This window comes from Lynx canadensis, chromosome D2 (genome assembly GCF_007474595.2).
Source record: "Lynx canadensis isolate LIC74 chromosome D2, mLynCan4.pri.v2, whole genome shotgun sequence".
In the NCBI taxonomy this organism is placed as follows: domain Eukaryota; kingdom Metazoa; phylum Chordata; class Mammalia; order Carnivora; family Felidae; genus Lynx; species Lynx canadensis.
The window spans coordinates 78366020-78386416 of record NC_044313.2 but is presented as its reverse complement, the minus strand read 5'-3'; the positions used below and the strand labels follow the sequence as shown (position 1 = coordinate 78386416).

At 46.9% G+C, this 20397-nt stretch overlaps 2 protein-coding genes and 1 long non-coding RNA gene across 4 annotated transcripts in view; 2 read left to right on the top strand and 1 right to left on the bottom strand.

Annotated features, from left to right (window-relative positions):
- The window catches only part of IFIT3 (interferon induced protein with tetratricopeptide repeats 3), a 12310-nt gene extending 8513 nt beyond the window's left edge, over positions 1-3797 (top strand). Inside the window, exon 2 of the mRNA XM_030335597.1 lies at positions 1843-3797. Within this exon, the coding sequence (XP_030191457.1) occupies positions 1843-3319 (1477 nt within the window). The 3' untranslated portion in view covers positions 3320-3797. The remainder of the gene's footprint in view (positions 1-1842) is intronic.
- The window catches only part of LOC115527784 (interferon-induced protein with tetratricopeptide repeats 1B), a 22492-nt gene extending 8512 nt beyond the window's left edge, over positions 1-13980 (top strand). Inside the window, exons 1-2 of one of the 2 annotated variants that reach the window (XM_030335601.1) lie at positions 11488-11503; positions 11871-13980. In XM_030335601.1, coding sequence (XP_030191461.1) covers positions 11959-13290 — 1332 coding nt within the window. In that variant the 5' untranslated portion in view covers positions 11488-11503; positions 11871-11958 and the 3' untranslated portion in view covers positions 13291-13980. Of the gene's footprint in view, positions 1-11487; positions 11504-11870 lie in introns of those variants that run through there. The other variant, XM_030335600.1, reaches the window with a different exon arrangement.
- LOC116738370 lies at positions 2420-20397 on the bottom strand. Its single transcript, XR_004344227.1, has 4 exons — positions 20358-20397; positions 18991-19048; positions 18588-18681; positions 2420-2497 (listed from the first exon to the last, which is right to left on the bottom strand). It is a non-coding gene; the product is annotated as an uncharacterized LOC116738370 (long non-coding RNA).

The following is a 20397-nucleotide window of genomic DNA, read 5'->3' as shown; positions in this document are numbered from 1 at the left end:
ACGGGAAAAATGCCCCAATCAGACTGAAAGTGAGTGCCCATGGGTCTGTGTGAGTGACTGCAGGGAGATGGTGAAGATGAAGGGAAAGGGCTCAGTCTCCACAGCACGGTGTAAAACACCCCTGGGTTTCCGTCTCTTTATGTGGCTCCTTCTAACCAGTCGGTGGGCTTCTAGGCCAGAGAGAGCAAGGATAACTGACTTTACTTTGTCTTGGCATCCTTCACAACTAACAAAGTGACACAAAGGAGTAGCCCTGTAAAGGGTCATTGGATCCACCTTGCCCAGCATGTGAGGACTGAGCCCTGACTTCTAATGGAGCAGGACAAGAGATCCAGGTCTTCTCTCTGCAGTGCTCTCCTCCCACCTGCCCACCTCACCTTGCAGATCTGCCCACACAGTGGGAGGGACGTGCTCCATGGGCTCTTGCACAGAGCACAGCTACAGGCGGGTGAAGCTAGGGAGCGTGAGGAAGGTACCTCCTCTTCTGTCGAGGACAACACAGGGTGTGCATTAGTCAGGGCTCTCCAGACAAACAGGACCACTAGGAGATACATGTATGTCCATGTAAGCTGCTGGGAGATGTCAGGCCCCACCCACCAAGGCTGGGAAGAGGCAGCAGGCATTTGCTAAAGGCAGTTGTTCCAGGCTCTTCCATGTGTTTGCTGACCAAGTCAACCGTTCAGAGCACCGCAACAGAGGAAACTCGGGCAGCCAACTATGGAGCTCAGACTGCATGAAGGGCTTTTTCTTCAGCTTCTACGTGAAGGTTAGGGCAGGATGGACTCCTGGATGGGGGAATCGTGGCTGTCCCACCATCAACTCTGCCCTGAACTGTAGTCATCGACTTCGCTCAGATCATGAGTAGGTTCAAGTAGTGGACTCACAACGTTTGAACTCAACTATTTTTTCTGTTACTTTGTCCATTTGCCAACAGCGAAAAACAAACTGGATCTTCAGCTTTATCCCCATTTCTTGAAAGGGAAGAGCCTTTATACAACCGGACATATTTTTTTGGTTTCCCTCACTGAGAATTTTAACCCTCTTTTTCTTCTTTCTACAACAATTTCTAAACATGCTTATTTTTACCTACTCTTTTCTCTACTTTCAGTAAAATAAAGATTAAGGATTCTTACCTACTGCTGGTTTAAAATATATATGTGTGTATGTATATATTTATATATACATATACAAAATATATGTGTATATATATTTATAGATACATACCATATTATAAATATATATTACAAATATAGTATTTATATATAGTATACTACACACACACACACACACACACACACACACACACACACAAAATGAAAGAGATTTATTCTCAGGAATTGGCTCACGTGATTACAGAGGCCGAGGACCATAATCACGGGTCACTGTCCACAAGCTGCAGACCCAGGAGAGTCAATGCTGTAATTCCAGTCTGGGCCAAAGGCCTGAGAGCTGGAGGGACAATGCCATAGGCTGAGGTCCAAGTCTGAGGGCCCGAGAACCAGGAAGGCCGATGTACAGGCTCCAGTCTAAGGGGAGGAGAAGACACATGTCCAGCTCACACAGCCAGGCAGACAGAACTCACACTCCCTCTGCCTTCTCGTTGTACTCAGACCCTCACCGGACCGGGTGGTGCCCAGCCAACTCTGGGGAAGACAGTCTGCTTTACCCCTGCCTCCTGAGTCAGATGCTGGTCACAGACACACCCAGAACTGATGTTAGACTCGAAGTCTGGGCCTCCCACAGCCCGGGCAGATTGACACACAAACTTAACCTGTAACTGCATCCCAGGGCGCGGTGCCTGGCAGGTGCACATCACAGTGACCGTGTCTATTTTCTCCACAGTGAGGTCAACAAGAATTCTCTGGAAAAAATCCTCCCACAGCTGAAATGCCATTTCACATGGAACTTACTTAAAAAAGATGGTGTCTCGCGTGATCTAGAAGACAGAGTGTGTAACCAGATTGAATTCGTAAACGCTGAAGTAAACGCTGAGTTCAAAGCTACAATGTACAACTTTTTGGCCTACATAAAACACTTAAATGGTCACAATGAGGCCGCCCTGGAGTGCCTACAGCAAGCTGAGGAGCTGGTCCAGCGAGAACACTCTGATCAAGCAGAAATCAGAAGGCTGGTCACCTGGGGAAACTATGCCTGGGTCTACTATCACCTGGGCAGACTCACAGATGCTCAGATCTATGTGGACAAGGTGAAACAAGTATGCGGGAAGTTTTCAAATCCATACAGTACGGAGTGCCCTGAGCTTGACTGTGAAGAAGGGTGGACACTGCTAAAGTGTGGAGGAAAGCACAACGAAAGGGCCAAGGTATGTTTCGAGAAGGCTCTGGAAGAGAAGCCCAACAACCCAGAATTCTCTTCTGGACTGGCCATCGCAACATACCGTCTGGATAATAAACCACAGAAGCCATTCTCTGCTGATGATCTGAAGCAGGCCCTTGAGCTGAATCCCGACGATCAGTATGTCAAAGTACTCTTGGCCCTGAAATTGCAGAAGATGAATGAAGAAGCTGAAGGGGAGCGGTTGGTCCTAGAGGCCGTGGAGAACACTCCTTGCCCAGCAGATGTCCTTCGCAATGCAGCCACATTTTACAAAAATAAAGGTGATCTAGACAAAGCTATTGAACTGTTTCTAAGGGCATCGAAATCCATTCCAAACAATGGTTACCTGTATCACCAGATCGCATGCTGCTATAGGGCAAAAGTCAAACAGATTCAGAGTGCAGGAGAATCTGAAGCTGGCAAGAATGGAGAGAAGATTGAAGAACTAAAGAAACATGCTATTGACTATGTGATCAAAGCTATTGAGAAAGGAGTAGATCCACTGTATGCATATTCTGATGTCACCGACCTCCTGGAAAGAGAAGACTGTTTTCAGACAGCTTTCAGTAAGGAGCTCCCCAACACTGGGAGGCTACAACCCCACCAGCACTATTGCGACTTTGAGGGGCATCATGGGAAGTCTGAAGACACTTCTGTCCAACGTGATTTAGAGGGTGTGCCCACAAGCACAAAACCAGCTGAGAAGGGAAAGATGAAGTGCCCACCACAGAATATAGCTGGAAATCAGCTTCCACAAAATGCACCCAATTCTTGGTATCTCCAAGGATTAATCCACAAGCTGAACGGAGAGCTGCTTCAGGCAGCCGAATGTTATGAGAAGGAACTGGGCTACCTCTTAAGGAACAGCCCTACCGGCATAGGCAGCTTTTTCCTGCCGTCCCCTGAGCTTGAACAAGGCAGTGAGGAAGCAGGCCGGGGCCCACCCAGCCCCGTTCTCAGAGCTCCCCCAACCCTGAGCTGAAACACAGAGGAGGGACGGGAGCACAGTCAGGGAGCGTGGGGTGCTGGTCTCGCTTACTGCTTTAGGGCCCATCTGAGGAGTTGTTTCCTCGTGTCTGTCTCCCCTGTGCATATCAGCCACACACACTTCCCTAGTCCGCAGGTCTCATAACAAAATTAGCAGTGGAAACAGTGCTTCAGGCCTGCATGCTGCTGAGTAATTCTCAGTTTGCATTCGGTTCACCGGACAGCCCCCATTTCTGCCCTTCTTGCCAAGAGTCTTAGCTCGCCGCTGCCTGCTCCCAGGGCTCCCGCCCTCTGCCCCACTGCTATGTAGCCTTCCGGACCCCCTGAAAGACCACCTTTTGACTAATCCTGGAATATTCCTTCTGTCTGACTCTTGGCTTCAGCCATGTATATATATTCCTGATTGTGATACTACAATAAGTACGTATTCTTGATAGTGATGCTACAATAAACCTTAACATTTTGACTCAGGATAAAGCAGTTGTGTGCTTTGCGCGTGTGACTGAGAGTAATATTAATTCCCAAAGTTTCTCTTCGGGACACTGTCTAGGGACAGTGGGTAACTGCTACAGCCATATCATACTACTGTCAACGTGCCCTTGTTAGCTAACACTCCCCTGTAGCCGGCCTGCCCTTGGCCACGGGAACTATCTCTCTTATTCCAGTCCAGGGGCCCCGGCGGAGTGCAGTGCCCAGCCAGAAGCTTCTGCAGGGTTGCTGTGCACCCAGCAATGCCTGGACAGTTGCCCGCCTGACGGTGTGTAAGAGGTGCCAGTACTAGGCTGGCTATAGAGACAGAGATCTTCACCCGCCCGACAGTATGAAAATATTCAAGTAGTCCCTCCCAGCTGCGGAGACCCACGGGCTTGTGCACCATGCAGCTAGGAGATGTGCCAAGGACCCTGTCCACCTCTCCTCAACCCGTTACAATGTCTGCGTTCGTATGCTTCTCTAGTGGTATCATCCGTTTGTCTGGGTGCAGAGGAAGATTGTTAGGCACCAGATCCCAGACAAGACAGAGGGACTGGCAATCCCACCTCCTTTATGAGTGGGCAGTCAGAAATTTGACTCTTTCCTTGTACAGAAGGGGAGTTCTGGGAAGGTGTTTCATAAGCCACACTGGCTGTAAAAGCAGCAGACTTCAGTGAGGCTGCCCCCCACCCCTGAATTATCTGTTGGCTCCAGCAAGGCTGGGAGAGCCTCCAAGTGCCCAGCAGTGAATTGCTGCCTCCTGGCCAGCCTTGGCCTGGAGCCCATTCCAGAGGGGTTGCTGGGCCCAGGTAAAGAATATTAGCATGGAAACCAACATTGAAAGCGTGGAAGAGCATGGAAGGGTGGCTGGGGGTAAGGTGGAGACTGGCAACAGGTACAGCTCTGGGGTAGGTGAGGAATTGCCCATCTATATGCAAACACACATGCTCAAGGACACAAAGATTTTGAATACTGGTGGCGAAGGAGGACATCGGAAGTTTCTCCAACAGGGGTACCTGGTCCCATCCCCGGAAATCACACACAGCTGATTGACACAAGGATCGTGGCCACCTACCTACCCTGTCCCTCCATGCTCAGGGTCCCATCCACCTTCCAGATGGTGCTAAGGCTCCCAGAATTGCTGTTGATCTGTCCTGACCTACATACCTAGGCTTTGATTTATTTTGCTGCCTGGACAATTTTATGGAAAAGATGCCTCTGCACCCACAATCTACTGTTGTCTGAGGGAACGTCCACAATCTGCACTTCCTTGTGTGTGCCCCTGATCTCACACAGCCCCGCCTCTGGAGACCCAGAGGGAATAAGAAATCGCTGGTTTTTCACAGACATCCACTCCTTACCACCTGGGGCCATACCCAACCCTACCCAACTAGTAACTCGGTGGGGACTTAGAACTTCTCGACCAGTGCCATTTTACCACCTAGGCTGTGGGGCAGGCTTGACTGGTGGCCACATAGCATGTCTTAGCAGATTCTAGGGCTGTCCACAGAAGAGACAATTGGAGGAACGGGAGTCTGTCTCCACAGGGGAAACCATGGACTCCTCCCCTCAGGCTAATCAGCTCCAGGGAAGCATGGACTCTGTCTCCTTTGCTCACAACTATATGCCCATTCCAGCAGTGCCTGGAATGAACTGAGCTCTCAAAAAATTTTGAACACATTGTCTCCATTGACGGCTATGACATTGCCATTACCACCAGCTCAGTGGCTCACTGTGTGAGCTCACCTCTTCTAAAACAACTTCTCTGAATCCTAGGGGAAGGTGCTGGGAAAATAAAAGAATAAGTGTCCCAAACTACAAAACAGTAACAATAAAATCATGGCAGGTTTCTGTACTGGCCTCTGAACTATATTCTAGGATCTGTGCTAAGCCCATTGCTAGCATCTAAAACCAGTGTGGAATGTATGAGGCTCAGAAAGGTTTGGTGACTTGTCCAAGGCCACACAGCTAGAAAGAGGTATTGCTGGGACTCAAGTCCATAGCTGTATGACACCAAGACACTCTGCTCACATGCATTTCTGTACTTTCTCACATGCTGTGTCCTCAGTCTATTGGCACAACCAAGAGGTTTCAGGCTCTACCGTGAGGGTAGACCCCTGACTTGTGTCTCTTCCTATCAGTTCCTCCACTTAATCCAAACCCCCCTCCCCCACACTCCTGTGTGTGATTCCGGAATCTCCTGGCTTTCCATTTTACTCCTCTTTCCCACTGTGTTTTGTAATCCAGTGTCAGATTTTTTTAATTCATCCTGATACGGCAAATTCACAGGACCTTGACAGTGGTAATGCTCCTCAAGCTACCTGCAAAGGAATTTAGAATTATGTCCACGCAGGGCTGCACCAGCCTCTCCAGAACCACCGGCAGCTGACACAGTGAGCTCCATTTTGTAAAAGTTGGGCCTGGACAGCAAGGATCTCTTAAATGCATGGGGAATACTTTCCTTGGACTTTTAAGATTTTCCTCTGCAGTCCATTTTGTATTCATTCTCATAGGAAATTGGGAAGGGTGGTGAGAGAGCCACACTCAGCAAGTCTTGGCCTGTCCTTCCTCCCCCTTGCTCCACTAGATGGAGTGACTGTTCCCTAACTGCCTGCTGTATTGTGTTCTCCAATGAGAATTCTAGGAAGTTGGCATCAGAGTCCCCAAGATACCACCTGGGTCCGGTGATTCACTAGAAGGACTCACAGGACGCAACATACAGTCCTATCCATGGATTAGACTTATTACAACAAAAGGATACAACAAAAGCAAAATCAGCACAGGGAAAGAGTGCATGGGGTGAAGGTCAAAGAAACCAGGCACAAATCTCCCAGAGTTCTGTCCCAGTAGAATCAAACAGGATGTGCTTAATTCCTCCAGCATCAAATGTGACACATCTGAGGCTAGTTGGAGCCTCAGCGCCCAAGGGTTGTATCGGGGACCAGCCACACAGGTACCCCCTGCTTAGCACATATCAAAATTCCAGACTCCCAGAAGGAAAGCAGGTGTCGGTATTAACCAGATTGTTTGCACAAACTGTTTAGGCACAGCAAACCAGCCTGATCAGTTAGAGAATGGTGGGAGCATTCCAAAAATCCAAGTTCCCAGATGTCAGCCAAGGACAAACCTTGCCAGCAGGTCTTTCTAAGGATCATAGTCTAAGGCCTGATATGTTAACCCTTTTCTGTACAGTTTATGAGTGCCACCAATGACTCCACAGGCACCAGGCACCCCAGGTATCTATCCCTTTACCCTTCATTCCCAAACAATGCTTTCACCATGTTTCAGTGAGTCAGGGTCCTTCAAGCATGCAGTGAGGGGACCCATGGCCACCCTCAGGTTTGCCCGTGTGTTAAAAGGACTCCCAGACTCAGCATGCAGCCATAATTACAGGTAAGTTATATTATAGTGTAAGGGGAGAAAACAAATCTTTTCCCCCTACAGTAGTCCCAGGTTCTCCAGCAGGGGCCCTGCAAATTAGACTGACGACAGATTAGCAAGAGAAAAATAGCTGCTTATTAACTGGTATATCCACACACATGGGGGAACTCAGGGATGCATAACTCAAAGGGGTGGATAGAACTAGAGCTTCTATAGTGCAGGGGAGGAAAAATCTTTCTCCCTCTACCCTCCTATATTCAATGGCTGGGCTCATGAGTCAGTTAGACAAGAGCCAGGTTAGTAAGAGAAAAAATAGGTTTAATTACATACACACACACAGGAGTTCACAAGGAAAACATGGCTTCCAGAGGTGCCAGATGACTGAGGCTTATAAACCATCATGCAGGGTTGATAAGTCATTGGCAGACCTAATTCCCTTCAGCTCATATTCAAACCTGACATAATGAATTTGCTGACATCATGTCAATGAATTTTTCCTTTTATTAAATGTTTTTAATGCTTATTTATTCTTTTTTGAGAGAGACAGAGACACAGAGCATGAGTGGGGAAGGGGCAGAGAGAGGGAGACACAGAATCCAAAGCAGGCTCCAGGTTCTGAGCCATCAGCACAGAACCTGATGTGGGGCTTGAACTCATGGACCATTGAGATCATGACCTGAGAGGAAGTCGGACACTTTACCGACTGAGCCACCCAGGCGTCCCATCAATGAAGTTTTCTAAGACTTCATGGCCTCTAAGACTTCTGTCTCCATGAACATGTGGAGCCCAGAGGGGACAGAGGTCACTGAAGTGGGATGCTGTAGGGGCTGCACCAAGCACAGGACAGCCTGGAATGATGTTGACAATGCTGAACTTTACCTGAGCCCTGTGCTTCTAGATGAAAGCCACGGTCAAAAAATCTGCCCACCCCCAACTTTGGTGTCTGAGAATGTGGGGAGTTTAGCTAAGCTACTCCATGTTATTGCTGTCTCGGTATCCATTTTGTTTGGCCTAGGAGCCTGAGTGGGGCGTTGAACTAACATTAGTCTTCGTGTGCAAGTACACGCTCTAGATAGCAGCCTGCAGAATTACAAGCAAATGTAGGTTCCTGATATGATATCTCCCAGCAGCCTGTCTGAGCAACAACCTTCCTGGCCTCCCAGGGCCTTCCCCTTCTGCCCTCCTCCCCTTAGAGAAGCCCCTGTGGAGCTGACCGAAACCCCACTCTTTTGAGTTTGAAGGGACCATTCCGAACCTACGCCCAGAACCCCAAAGCATTTCACTCACAGCCCATGATAAACGCTTCCTCTCTGCCTGCAGACTGCCTTGACATCCCTATCATGTGGCGTCAGGACCTGTGAGGAATAAACCTGTCCAGTTCAACTTCTCTTGTGGTCTTCTGTGAAACTGCAGAGAAACACCCTTTTCCGTATTACTTAGATAAAACTCGGGATGGGACCCCTGTCTCCCTCTGTTGAGGCCACAGACTCTCCAGATTCTCATTCTGCTTCTCCTAAATGATCATCTGAATTATTTGTTCCCGTGATCAATCAGAACAAAGTGCCTGTACATTTAATCAGACTGACTAGACGTTTATCAATTTTGTTAATTCTTCCAAAGAACCAGCTCCTGGTTTCATTGATCTGTTCTACTGGGGTACTTTCATTTTTGTTTTGTTTTGTTTTGGTTTGGTTTTGATAGCTTTGATTTCGGCTCTAATCTTTATTATTTCCCTTCTTCTGCTGGTTTTGGGTTTTACTTGCTGTTCTTTTTCCAGCTCTTTAAGGCGTAAGGTTAGATTGTGTATCTGAGACCTTTCTTCTTTCTTTAGGAAGGTCTGCATTGCTATATACTTCCCTCTTATGACCGCCTTCGCTGTGTCCCAGAGGTCTGGGGCTGTGGCATTATCATTTTCATTGGCTTCCATGTACTTTTTAATTTTCTCTTTAACTTCTTGGTTAAGCCATTAATTCTTTAGTAGGATGTTCTTTAATCTCCAAGTATTTGTTGTCTTTCCAAATTTTTTTATTACGGTTCATTTAGAGTTTTGCTATGAAACCCTTTATTGTGGTCTGAAAATACGCACGGTATGATCTCAGTCTGTTTGTACCTTTTGAGGGCTGATTTGTATCCCAGTATGTGATCTATCCTAGAAAATGTTCCATATACACATGAGAAGAATGTGTATTCTGCTGCTTTAGGATGAAATGTTCTGAATATATCTGTTAAGTCCATCCGGTCCAGTGTGTCATTCAAAGCCATTGCTTCCTTGTTGATTTTCTGCTTAGATGTTCTGCCCACTGCTGTAAGTCAAAATGCCTATAAACTTAACTTGGCCAAATCTCTCTCTCTTTCCCCACGAGACCCTTAAATTTGACTCGCCCCCAAGGCTAAACAAGTATTGGAAGGCCAGACAATCCCTCTCAAAGCTTGGCTAACAACAAGGAAAGAGATTTCCTGATCTCTCCACCCTCTCCCTTCTTCCCTGACACCCAGTTTCTAGAAGTTTCTAGAACACCCAGTTTCTAGCCTTGTTTGCACCTCTATGTAAGGGAAAAGCCCTCTTCTGACTAAACCTTTCAGACATTAGCAGATCTTAAGATCAGAACTGTCTCCCTTCCTTATTGCAAGTCTTCTTTTTTTTCTTTTTTTTCACTTAATAAACTCAATGTCTTAGAGCCCTTTTGGGCATATAGAAAAATGTGCAGGAAGTACAGAGTTCTAATATACCTCCCTCCTCCACACCCTCACCCCTCCTACAGTTTCCCCTATTATCAACACTTTGCATTTGTGTGTATATTAGCTCCAACTGGTGAACCAATATTGATACTTTATTCCTAACTGAAGCCCACAGTTTACATTAGGGCTCACTCTTTGTATTGAGCACAACATCACCCATCTACCATTGCTCTATCATCAGAAGAATTACATCGCCCTAAAAACGCCCTGTGCTCCAACAATACCACTTCCCCTAAAGCCTTGGCAAACACTGATCTTTTTACTATTCCTATTGTTTGGTTCTTTCCACAATGTCATGAAGTTGGATGTACAGGGTTTAGCCTTTTTAGGATGCGTCTTTCACATAGCAATGTGCATTTAATGTTCCTTCCTGTCTCCTTTAGCTTAAGAGCTCATTTGTTTTCACTGATGAATAGCATTCCATTCTGTGGCTGTACCACAGTTTGTTTATCCCCTCACCTGCCGAAGAACATCTTGATTACTTCTAATTTTTGGCACCAACAGGAGTACCAAATAAGCCAACTCACTGAGAGGAAGTGGGTATAATCCAGCTCTGCACCTCTGCTTCTTTGAGTCCGATCCCCAGGTGGTATCTTGCCTGTCCTAGGAAAGTGAGGGGCTAGATCTCACCTACAGACCATGGAACAACTGATGACGTTCAGGGGGTATAAGTGCCAGGCCACCTGAAACAAACTCATGCCTGACCGGACGGTAAGGGCAGAATCCACACAGCAAGGCCCCTGTCATGTAAAATGTCCCATTTCCAGAGTCCCAATCTGGTGGTCAGCTGGCACTTTCACAGTTACATATTCCTCTTATCTGCTTCTGCACGTTTACTGTGACTTGAGATACAAGTGCTGGTTTGGCGATCCTTCTGGAAGCCTTAGCATGTGCAGCTAGCATCACTGCACCTTTGCATAAGTAGCCTCAAAACCGCCAGGGCCTGGCCTGGCCACTGCATATCTTCTTAGGAGTATTCTCTAAGTGGGGAGCCAGCAGGACTATGATTCTTCAAAATACTTCAGCTGAAAGATTAAGAGTTAACCCAAGAAGGTGTTTTCAAGAAGAGAGAAAGAATCCTTCCTCTGTGATTATAAAGCATCCAACATCTACTGCTTTTCTTAAAATTAAATGCTCATGGATCTGTCTCCCACCTAGATGGCAAGTCACCCGAGAAGAGGAAATCTGTCATATCCATGTCCCAACAGAGTGCCTGACATGTAACTAATGGTCATTCATGGCTTGCAGACTTTAGAAATGGGTAAGGAAGGAGCTCATGGCAACGAAGGCCGCCTTGGACATGCCGACAGCTCTGGGCTGAAGCAATAATATAGAAGCTCTCTGAACAGAAAGAAAGAGACCCACACAGCCCGACACTATCAGCAAGGCCCCGGTGCTGCTGGACAGCGCCCCACAGCCAGGACCCTGTTCCCCTGTCCCACATGCACATTACATCAACATCAGACAAGGCCACCCTGACACCATGAGAGACCAAAACAAAAACAAGGCCACTCCATAAAACATGTCTGAACACAGACAAAAAAAGATGAATGCTGTCCAGATGGGTCCTACACTGACCCAACACCAGGTGAAGTTCTCCCCACACTTCCTCTGACAGCACTAATGGTGCGCTGCAACGTTGAGGAGAGAAGGGTTTTGCAGTGCTGAGGGTGGGGCTAAAATTGTTTTGACATTAGCAGAATTAATCCCTTTCAGGTTGCCTTTTAGACTACATGTAACCTACCTGTTGGCGCCATAAAGCGATGAGCGTTTCCTCAGGGTTTTTAGGCCAACCTGCTCTCTGTCCTAATGACCGACCACAGAACCCAGGGAGGCAACAGATAGGGGGAGGCAAGGACACTGGAAGGTATCATTTGACCATTCAAGTGCTGGCTCCATTCCTATTAGACTGAATTCTCCTAAAAATACAAATAATTGTTGTCTACTTTTTACAGTGACGAATCAAACGGGAATCCCATTGAAGATAGCCTGCTTCAGCTGAGATGCCACTTCACCTGGGAGCTGCTAGTTGAAGACACTGAGATGCCCGATTTAGAGAACAGGATCTTGGATGAGATTGAGTTCCTAGACACCAAATACAACGCGGGCATACACAACCTGCTGGCCTACGTCCGACACCTGAAAGGCCAGACTCGGGAGGCCCTGGGGAGCCTGAAGGAAGCCGAAGACCTGATCCAGCAGGAACACGGCGACCGATCGGCTGTGAGAAGCCTGGTCACCTGGGGCAACTACGCCTGGCTGTATCACCACATGGGCAGGCTGGCGGAGGCCCAGACTTACCTGGACAGGGTGGCGAACACTTGTGAGAGGTTTGCAGCCCCCTCCTGCTACAGGCTGGACTGTCCTCAGATGGACTGTGAGGAAGGGTGGGCCTTGCTGAAGTGTGGAGGAAAGAACTACGAGCGGGCCAAGGCCTGCTTCGAAAAGGCTCTGGCAGCGGAGCCTGAGAACCCCGAATTCAGCACTGGGTATGCAATCACCATCTATCGCCTGGACGGCTTCAACAAAGCGACCCAGGTCAGCGACGCATTTTGTCTGCAGCCTCTAAAAGAGGCCATCAGGCTAAACCCAGAAGACGCGTATATCAAGGCTCTGCTCGCCCTGAAGCTTCAGGACGTGGGCCAAGAAGCCCAAGGAGAAAAGTACGTCGAAGAGGCACTGACCAACATGTCCTCGCAGACCTACGTCTTTCGATACGCGGCCAAGTTTTACCGCAGGAAAGGCGCTCTGGATAAAGCTCTTCAGCTCTTAAAGAGGGCCCTGCAGGCCACGCCCTCCTCCGTTTTCCTGCATCACCAGATGGGGCTTTGTTACAAGGCACGCATGATCGAAATCAAGAGAGCGGCAAACTGGCAGCCCAGAGGACAGGATAGAGACAATGTCCACAGATTGGTTCGCTTGGCTATACGTGAAATTCAAAAGACTCTGATGCTAAGGCCCACATTTGAGTTGGCTTATGTTGAACTGGCTTACATGTATGCAGAAATAGGCCAACACACAAAGGCTGAGGACGCCTTTCAGAAAGTGTTGCACATGAAGAACATCAACGATCATCTGCAACAAGAGATTCATTACTGCTATGGCCATTTCCAAGAACTTCACAAGATATCTGTGGATAAAGCAATCACCCATTATTTAAAAGGTCTCAAAATAAGAAGCATCTCCCGCACCAGGGAAAAAATTCTCAGCGCCCTAGAGAAGTTAGCTAAAAGACGTATTCATCAGAATGTACGTGTGGTGGAAAGTTTCAGCATCCTTGGGCTCATCCACAAATTGAAAGGGGAAGTGAGTGAGGCCCTGGTGTGTTATGAGAAGGCTCTCAGGCTGGCTGCTGACTCCAATGCCATGGTCTGAAACAGAGGTCACCATTACTTGTTTAATGTCATAACTAAATATAGCCAACACCTTCCTGATCGCTGCTTTCAGGAACATGTGACATGCTGAAATACAAGAGTTGATACAACACAGGCTGTGCTGCCTGCTGAGTGCCGCCCCCCCCCCACCATTTTCTTTCCCCTCCTGTCCATGTGTAACACATCCCTGTACTCATTGGCCAAGGTCAGTTGATGCTTTTGGGGGCACCTATCACCTGCTAGGCCAACAGAAGCTCTTTTCCCTATGGCTTTGCATGGGGAAAGGGTGCATGGGTGGCTTCCGTCCTCCATCTGCCTGGTCTCCGAAACAGAGGAGTCTTAAACAGGGAAGATTTCAGCCCCTCCTGGGCCCAGCACACCGGTCACACGCCAGTGTAGCTCTGTGCACACACCCCTGTCTCTGTAGGAGCACACACACAGGACGTCCGTGCCTTGGTCCGAAGACACTTCCGCTGGTTGGCTCACACACTCAAAGCATGAATTCCTGGAGACAGTCATCCTGAGCCAAGAGCATGGGCTGCTCATATACACATGCACCACGTGTATCTCTCTCCACACACACTGATTCTGGAGCTCACACAGGCCCATTCCTGCGGACTTGTGCACATACACATTCTGTATTTGGAAAATTCCTGACACTGTAACCCAGTCAGAAGTTTAAAAAAAAAAATTAAAAAAAAAAAAAAAAGATTTACTTTTCATGTGGCCGGGCGTGCTGACCTACCAGATCTAAAAGCAAGGCAAATGAGCAAAGATGAAAGAGAAAAGAGAAGGGACTTCAGGAGGTCACTAGAGTGTTCCAGTCCCGGTGTCCATCTCCCAAGGCCTTCCCACAGCCAAGAACTGCTGGCCAGGAAGCCAAGTCTATAACCTCATAAGAAACTCAAACATTTCGGGACACGTTTGTCCAGCCGCTGGCAATCGCAAAGAATCTGTGCATTCCAAACACGTCGCTGGACGTGTACTCACCCCTAAGAAAAATTAAAATGTACTGGGGAAAGACAAATAAAGGAAAAGCCCGTTTAGGAGGTGCAAGCCAAAAGTGACAAATACATTAATGCAGTTTTTAGGTGCTGGCCCTTGGGGTACATCATATAATCTTCTTTTTCCCTAAGATATTTTCTCCAAAAGCATTCAGTAAAGTTAGAAACTTGGTAAGCCAACAAAGTCTTTGAGTGAGTTTTATTAGTGAGATTTTTAAAAGGTATATATTCCAGGGGCACCTGGATGGCTCAGTCGGTTAAGCATCCGACTTCTGCTCAGGTCATGATATTGGGCTCATGGGTTCAGGCCCCGCATCCAGCTCTGTGCTGACAGCTGGGAACCTGCTTCGGATTCTGTGTCTCCCTTTCTGCCCCTCCCCTGCTTGCACTGTCTCTCTCTCTTTCTCAAAAATAAACGTTAAAAAAAATTCTTTTTTAAAAAAAAGATGTGTATTCTTGGGGCACCTGGGTGGCTCAGTCAGTTAAGCATCCAACTCTGGATTTCAATTCAGGTCATGATCCATCGGTTTGTGAGTTCAAGCCCCGCATCAGTCTCCGTGCTGACAACGCAGAGCCTGCTTGGGATTCTTTCTTCCTCCTTTTCTTTCTCCCTCCCCGGCTCAAGCTCATGCTCTCTCTCAAAATAAATAAGTAAACTTAAGAAAAACATATATTCTATGTTTGGATGGAAGTAGAAAAACACAGAAGCGACTTCTATAAGCAATAGAAGGTCTGAGGCAGAAGCTTCGGGAATATAAACACTACCAAGAATTTTTCCAAGTATTGGGTAGGGCTTCACTTTTGCAGGCCACGGAATTGTAAGGTTGGTTTTTCCCTGAGGGCTGGAACTGACCTATGGGAAGGAGGGTGGCGGTCACTCAGATGATACCCGGGGAAAACAATTAATAGCAATAATTAGCACCAAAATTATTACCCTAACCAATTTTGTCGCTCCTAAACCAAGAATGGATTTATTATATTGAAGCAACAAAAAAAAAACCTACTGGGGCAGGAATACTGTCTTTTTCTTGTAAACAAGATGTGACTGAAGTCATCACAGTATGCATGCCGACACGTTTCCTCAGCGAATTGCCTTCTTACACAACAAAAACTAAGGTAAATAAATGGATGGAGACTTGATGGATGAATAGATTTGCAGTTAAGCAAATGTGTAAAATGTTACTGTAGGATCTAGGCAGTTGAGTATATTAGTGTTCATTGTAAAATCCTCTCAACTTTTCTCTGATGTTCAGGACAAAACTGTCAGGATAAAAAGGTCAAAAGGCCGTATCTGAAAGGTAAACCAAAATGAAGCAAATGAGCCAAAATATATACGGGCTAGAAGATAAAACCACACAGGATGAGAAAATATTCTAAGTGATTTGTTTGAAGCACCAGGTATCTATGTTCCCCTGACGTGGGACTTTGAACACCACGGGACTTTGAACACCACGGGAACAGCCCCTCTGAGGGGAGGATGGGGCTTCCTTGCAGCCTGTGGCCTCATGGCACGAGACAGGAGAAACAGGCTTGTCTCTCCTGCTCTCACTAAGGACTGAGGGGACCCATGAGTGACTCCACCCCCTCCACCTCTCAGCCGGGGAGAAGCCACCTTGGTGACACGTTCTGTCCTAACCATTCCAGTACGCAGAGAAGGAGAGGCCCGGCCCCAGCATTACAGGGTGAGGTGTACATGGTAAAGAAGGGGCAAGGTTTGGATTAGGCCATGGGCTGCCCCCATCCGGAAGCGTGCGCAGCGTTGGGGGGGGGGGGGGCGGTGGAGAGCGCAGTGATTGGGCCTCTGCCCCACCTTGTCCCTGGCCGGGCAGGCAGAGTAGGGGACATGGATGGGGTACACTGCGTGTCACTGGTGATGTCCCCCAGTTTGGCCCCACAGCAGGCTGGCTTGCTGGCTCCTTGCCGGCTGCCCCAGCCACAGGACTTGAGAAATAAACGGGATGCTCCGAGCCACTGCATCAGCGTTAGACGTAAGCCATCCCCAGAGCTTGGTGTACTTCCTGGGTCCGTTGGGGCAGTGCGGTCTTGCCAGTCCTGACGGCCCACATGGGCTCAGAAGCCAGGACGACCTTGCTCTGGTCCTTCGCGTTATCCACAGTGACCTTCTCGGCGACGCCAGCTTCCCTCTCATGTAGCTCCTCCCCAGTGCAGGCGATCACTCCCAGTCCCTCTGCAAGGCTGTGGGCCACTTTCTGTTCCATCAGCTCACCTGACTCGCCCAGGACAGCCCACGTGGCTCATGCCAGGACTGATCACCCTCTGCAGCAGCTCTGTGCAGCCACAGCAGTCGGGATCCCTGCCAGGGGCAAAGTCCATGTGACAGTGGGGAGTGCACAGACCACCTCAGTGTCTGCCCCAGTTTCAGAGTGAGGATGAGTTCCCCTAGCCTCTTCTTACAGTGCTCCCCACAACAAAGAACTTCCTGAGGGCGCCAAGGCACTGGAACCCACACACCGAAGGTCAGCATCACCCCCCACCTCCCAGAGATTTTTAGCGTACTGTAATTTGACTCTGCAGTTTTAGAAGAATAGATCTTATGGACAAAAAGAACAGAAAAAAAAATCTTAAACTCTACTCAGCAATCATTTTGAAGGTTGTTTTGTGGATTTTGTTACTCTGAGGCCGTTGTTACCCAGCCTCATATGAATAGAGCATATGAATATGGGTATCAGATACTCGATTCAGGAGAAGAGATACACAATTAGGTTGAGTAAAACTCCTATAAGCTTGAATCAATAAGATGAACTCGTGATATATTTTGTCTTTAAAACACACACAGTGCCAGTGTCACTTTCCTGGTTTCGATACCGTATTACAGCTATGTAGGAAGTAGCCACTCAGGGGTGGGGGTCAGGGGGGAGTGGTGTGAAAGGCATACAAGACCCCTCTTGCTACCTCCTGTGAGTCTGTAACTATTTCAAAATAAGCTTGAAATGTAAAAAAGGGAAATCATAAAAATTCAGTTCGTACTCGAATATGTTGCAATGGGCTAAATGGGGGGTCAAGGTGGCCCGAGAGGGTGCAGGAAGTGCCCGAGATGTGAAATTCCTCAAACCGTTCACAACAAAGGATTCCTGGTGTCTCTGAGTCCTTCCCCACGGATATGATTGCAAGTATTTGGGGAAAATCCCAAAAGCCAAGAAGATCCTTTTATAGAAGGGTCCAAACATTCAAAATGCCATTCTTTTTCCATGCCATCTTGTGGGGTCAGTAAGAGGTGGAGGAGTTAACTGTCCATTATGCAGGTGGGGAAATGAGGCTCCGAGTAATGAAGACACTGAATGTGAGCCACACAGAACGGCGAGTAGGTCCAGGGTTGGTGTCTCAGACCACTCAGTCAAAGAATTTCAGTTTTACAGTAGATTCCAGGGGTCATCTAGGCCCTGGTTCCTCCCCAGGTATACATAAAAATCACCTGAGGATTTCTTTTTAATACAGAGATGGGAGGGGGGCATTCCCAGACATGTATTTGACTGGCCTAGGATCGGGCCTAGTTAGCGTTATTCTTAAAACCTCCCTAGATGCTTCTAGGGTACAGTAAGGGTTGAGATCCAATAATCTATCCCAAGTCACTTGTTTATCACCTGAGGAAACTGAGGTCATCGAGGTGAAGTGGCTTATATCAGCTGGTCAGTCACTCAGGGAGCTGGTCGTAGACTCCCAGAAATGGACTCATAGTCTAGTGCTGAAATTTCATTTTCTGTAAGTTTCGTTTTCTCCAGTTCTTGATTTCTTTCCTAACTGAACACACACATACACAGACACACACACACACACACACACACACACACACACACGCACACAGAGGTACGCATGCGTGTGTACTTTATTGGCTATTTCCTCTCTGCTTTGTCTAGTGTCACTCATGGGCAAGATTCTGAATTACCTATTCACTCTGAGTCGGCGCTCATTCGAACTGGAACCATGGCCAAATTCACAGTGATCACAAGATACACATTCTTTCTGCTTGTCTACAATCTATTTAGTGCATTTGGAAAATTACAAACTAATTGCTTTTCTCCACAAGAACTCCAAAGACACTTTTCTACCCCCAAAAAGAGAGCTTTTCTAATGCATGCAGTTCAGCGTTTGCTTATGGCCTGAGCATTTATCAGAACACATGGATAAATGTGTCTTATGTACTGAGAAATTTGTACTTGTGCAGAACTTTCTGGCTAGTTCAGGATGCCTCCATGGAGGCTTATATTACTGGTGAGAGCTGAGATGGGAGATGAGCTGGGCACTCTGTTGTCAAACCACAAAATCTTTCTCTTACCTCCTGTCCAAGTGATCAGGGATTAAGAGGCGTTCTTGGTATCTGGTCCATTTCCTTCATTCGTGAACCAGGTGGCTTGTTTATTTCTGTCAGGCTGAAACCAATAGTAACCACCAGAATCCTGATCACTTCAAAATAAGAGTAGGTTTTTATATTTTACAGTAGATTCCTTCTATATTTAGGAGGCTAATTGAAACTGGGGCTACTACCTCCCTCAATTCTTCCAGAATCCAGCTACCAACCTCCATGACAGGCAACGATGGCCTGAAGCTCTCCTTTAGGGTACAAGACAGATCTGGTTCCAGACACTGCTGCTAAGTGTTTGCACCACTAGGAACACCCCTCCGTAAGGTCCCAGGTTCACAGCCATTGGTACTCTGATTTCATACAATTCTGTACTCACCTGCAAACTCCACAAGACCCTGCACATGGTCCTTGCCCCTTGACTCTTGATGGTAAAGCTGCGGACAAAAGACATCATCAGAACTTTCCATCTCTTACTTCAGTTCTCTATTTCTCTCATTAACCACTTGAGATTCTTCTCTTTCGATAAGCTTCTTCTGTTTTTATTTTCAGGCCACATGAAAAAACATGGCTGACAATGGTACTCAAATATATATGCTACAGGTCCAACACTTCCAAGATCCAGCTTTCTAGGGAAGCAAGTCTAATTGTCTCCTCTTAACAAATTTCTTTTTTTTTAATCAATGATTTTATTTGTTTATTTTTCTTTCTTTATTATTTCAATTTAAATCCAAGTTAGTTAACATATAGTGTAATAATGATTTTAGGAGAATTCAGTGATTCCTCACTTACATATAACACCCAGTGCTCCTCCCAAGTGTCCGCCTTAATGTCCATCCCCCATTTAGCCCATCCCCCTACCCACCCACCTCCCCTCCAGCAACCCTCAGTTTGTTCTCTGTATTGAAGAGTCTCTGATGGCTTCCATCCCTCTCTGTTTCTATCTGATTTTTTCCTCCCTTCCCCTATGTTCATCTGTTGTGTATCTTAAATTCCACACATGAATGAAATCATATGATATTTGTCTCTCTCTGCCTGACTCATTTTGCTTAGCGTAATGGCCCCCTAGTTCCCTCCATGTTGTTGCAAATAGCAAGATTTCATTCTTTTTGATCACCAAGTGATATTTCATCATACATATATACATATATACATACATATACATACATATATATATACATATACATACATATATATACATACATACATACACACCACACCTTCTTTATCCATTCATCAGTCGATTAACATTGGGCTCTTTCCATAATTTGGCTGTTGTCAGTAGTGCTGCTCTAAACATTGGGGTGCATGTGCCCCTTGGAATCAGCATTTTTGTAACCTTTGGATAAATACCTAGTAGTGCTTTTTCTGGGTTGAAGAGTAGTTCTATTTTTAGTTTTTTGAGGAACCTCCATACCGTTTTCCAGAGTGGCTGCACCAGTTTGCATTCCCACCAACAGTGCAAAAGTGTTCCCTTTTCTGTGAATTCTTGCCAACATCTCTTGTTTCCTGAGTTGTTCATTTTAGCCACTCTGACCTGTGTGAGATGGTATCTCATTGTGGTTTTGATTCGTATTTCCCTGATGATGAGTGGTATTGAGTGTCTTTTCATGTGTCTGTTAGCCATCTCGATGTCTTCTTTGGAAAAGTGTCTACTCACGTCTTCTGCCCATTTCTTTGCTAGATAGATTATTTGCTTTTTGGGTGTTGAGTTTGATAAGTTCTTTATAGATTTTGGATACTAACCCTTTATCTGATATGTCATTTACAAATCTCTTCTCCCATT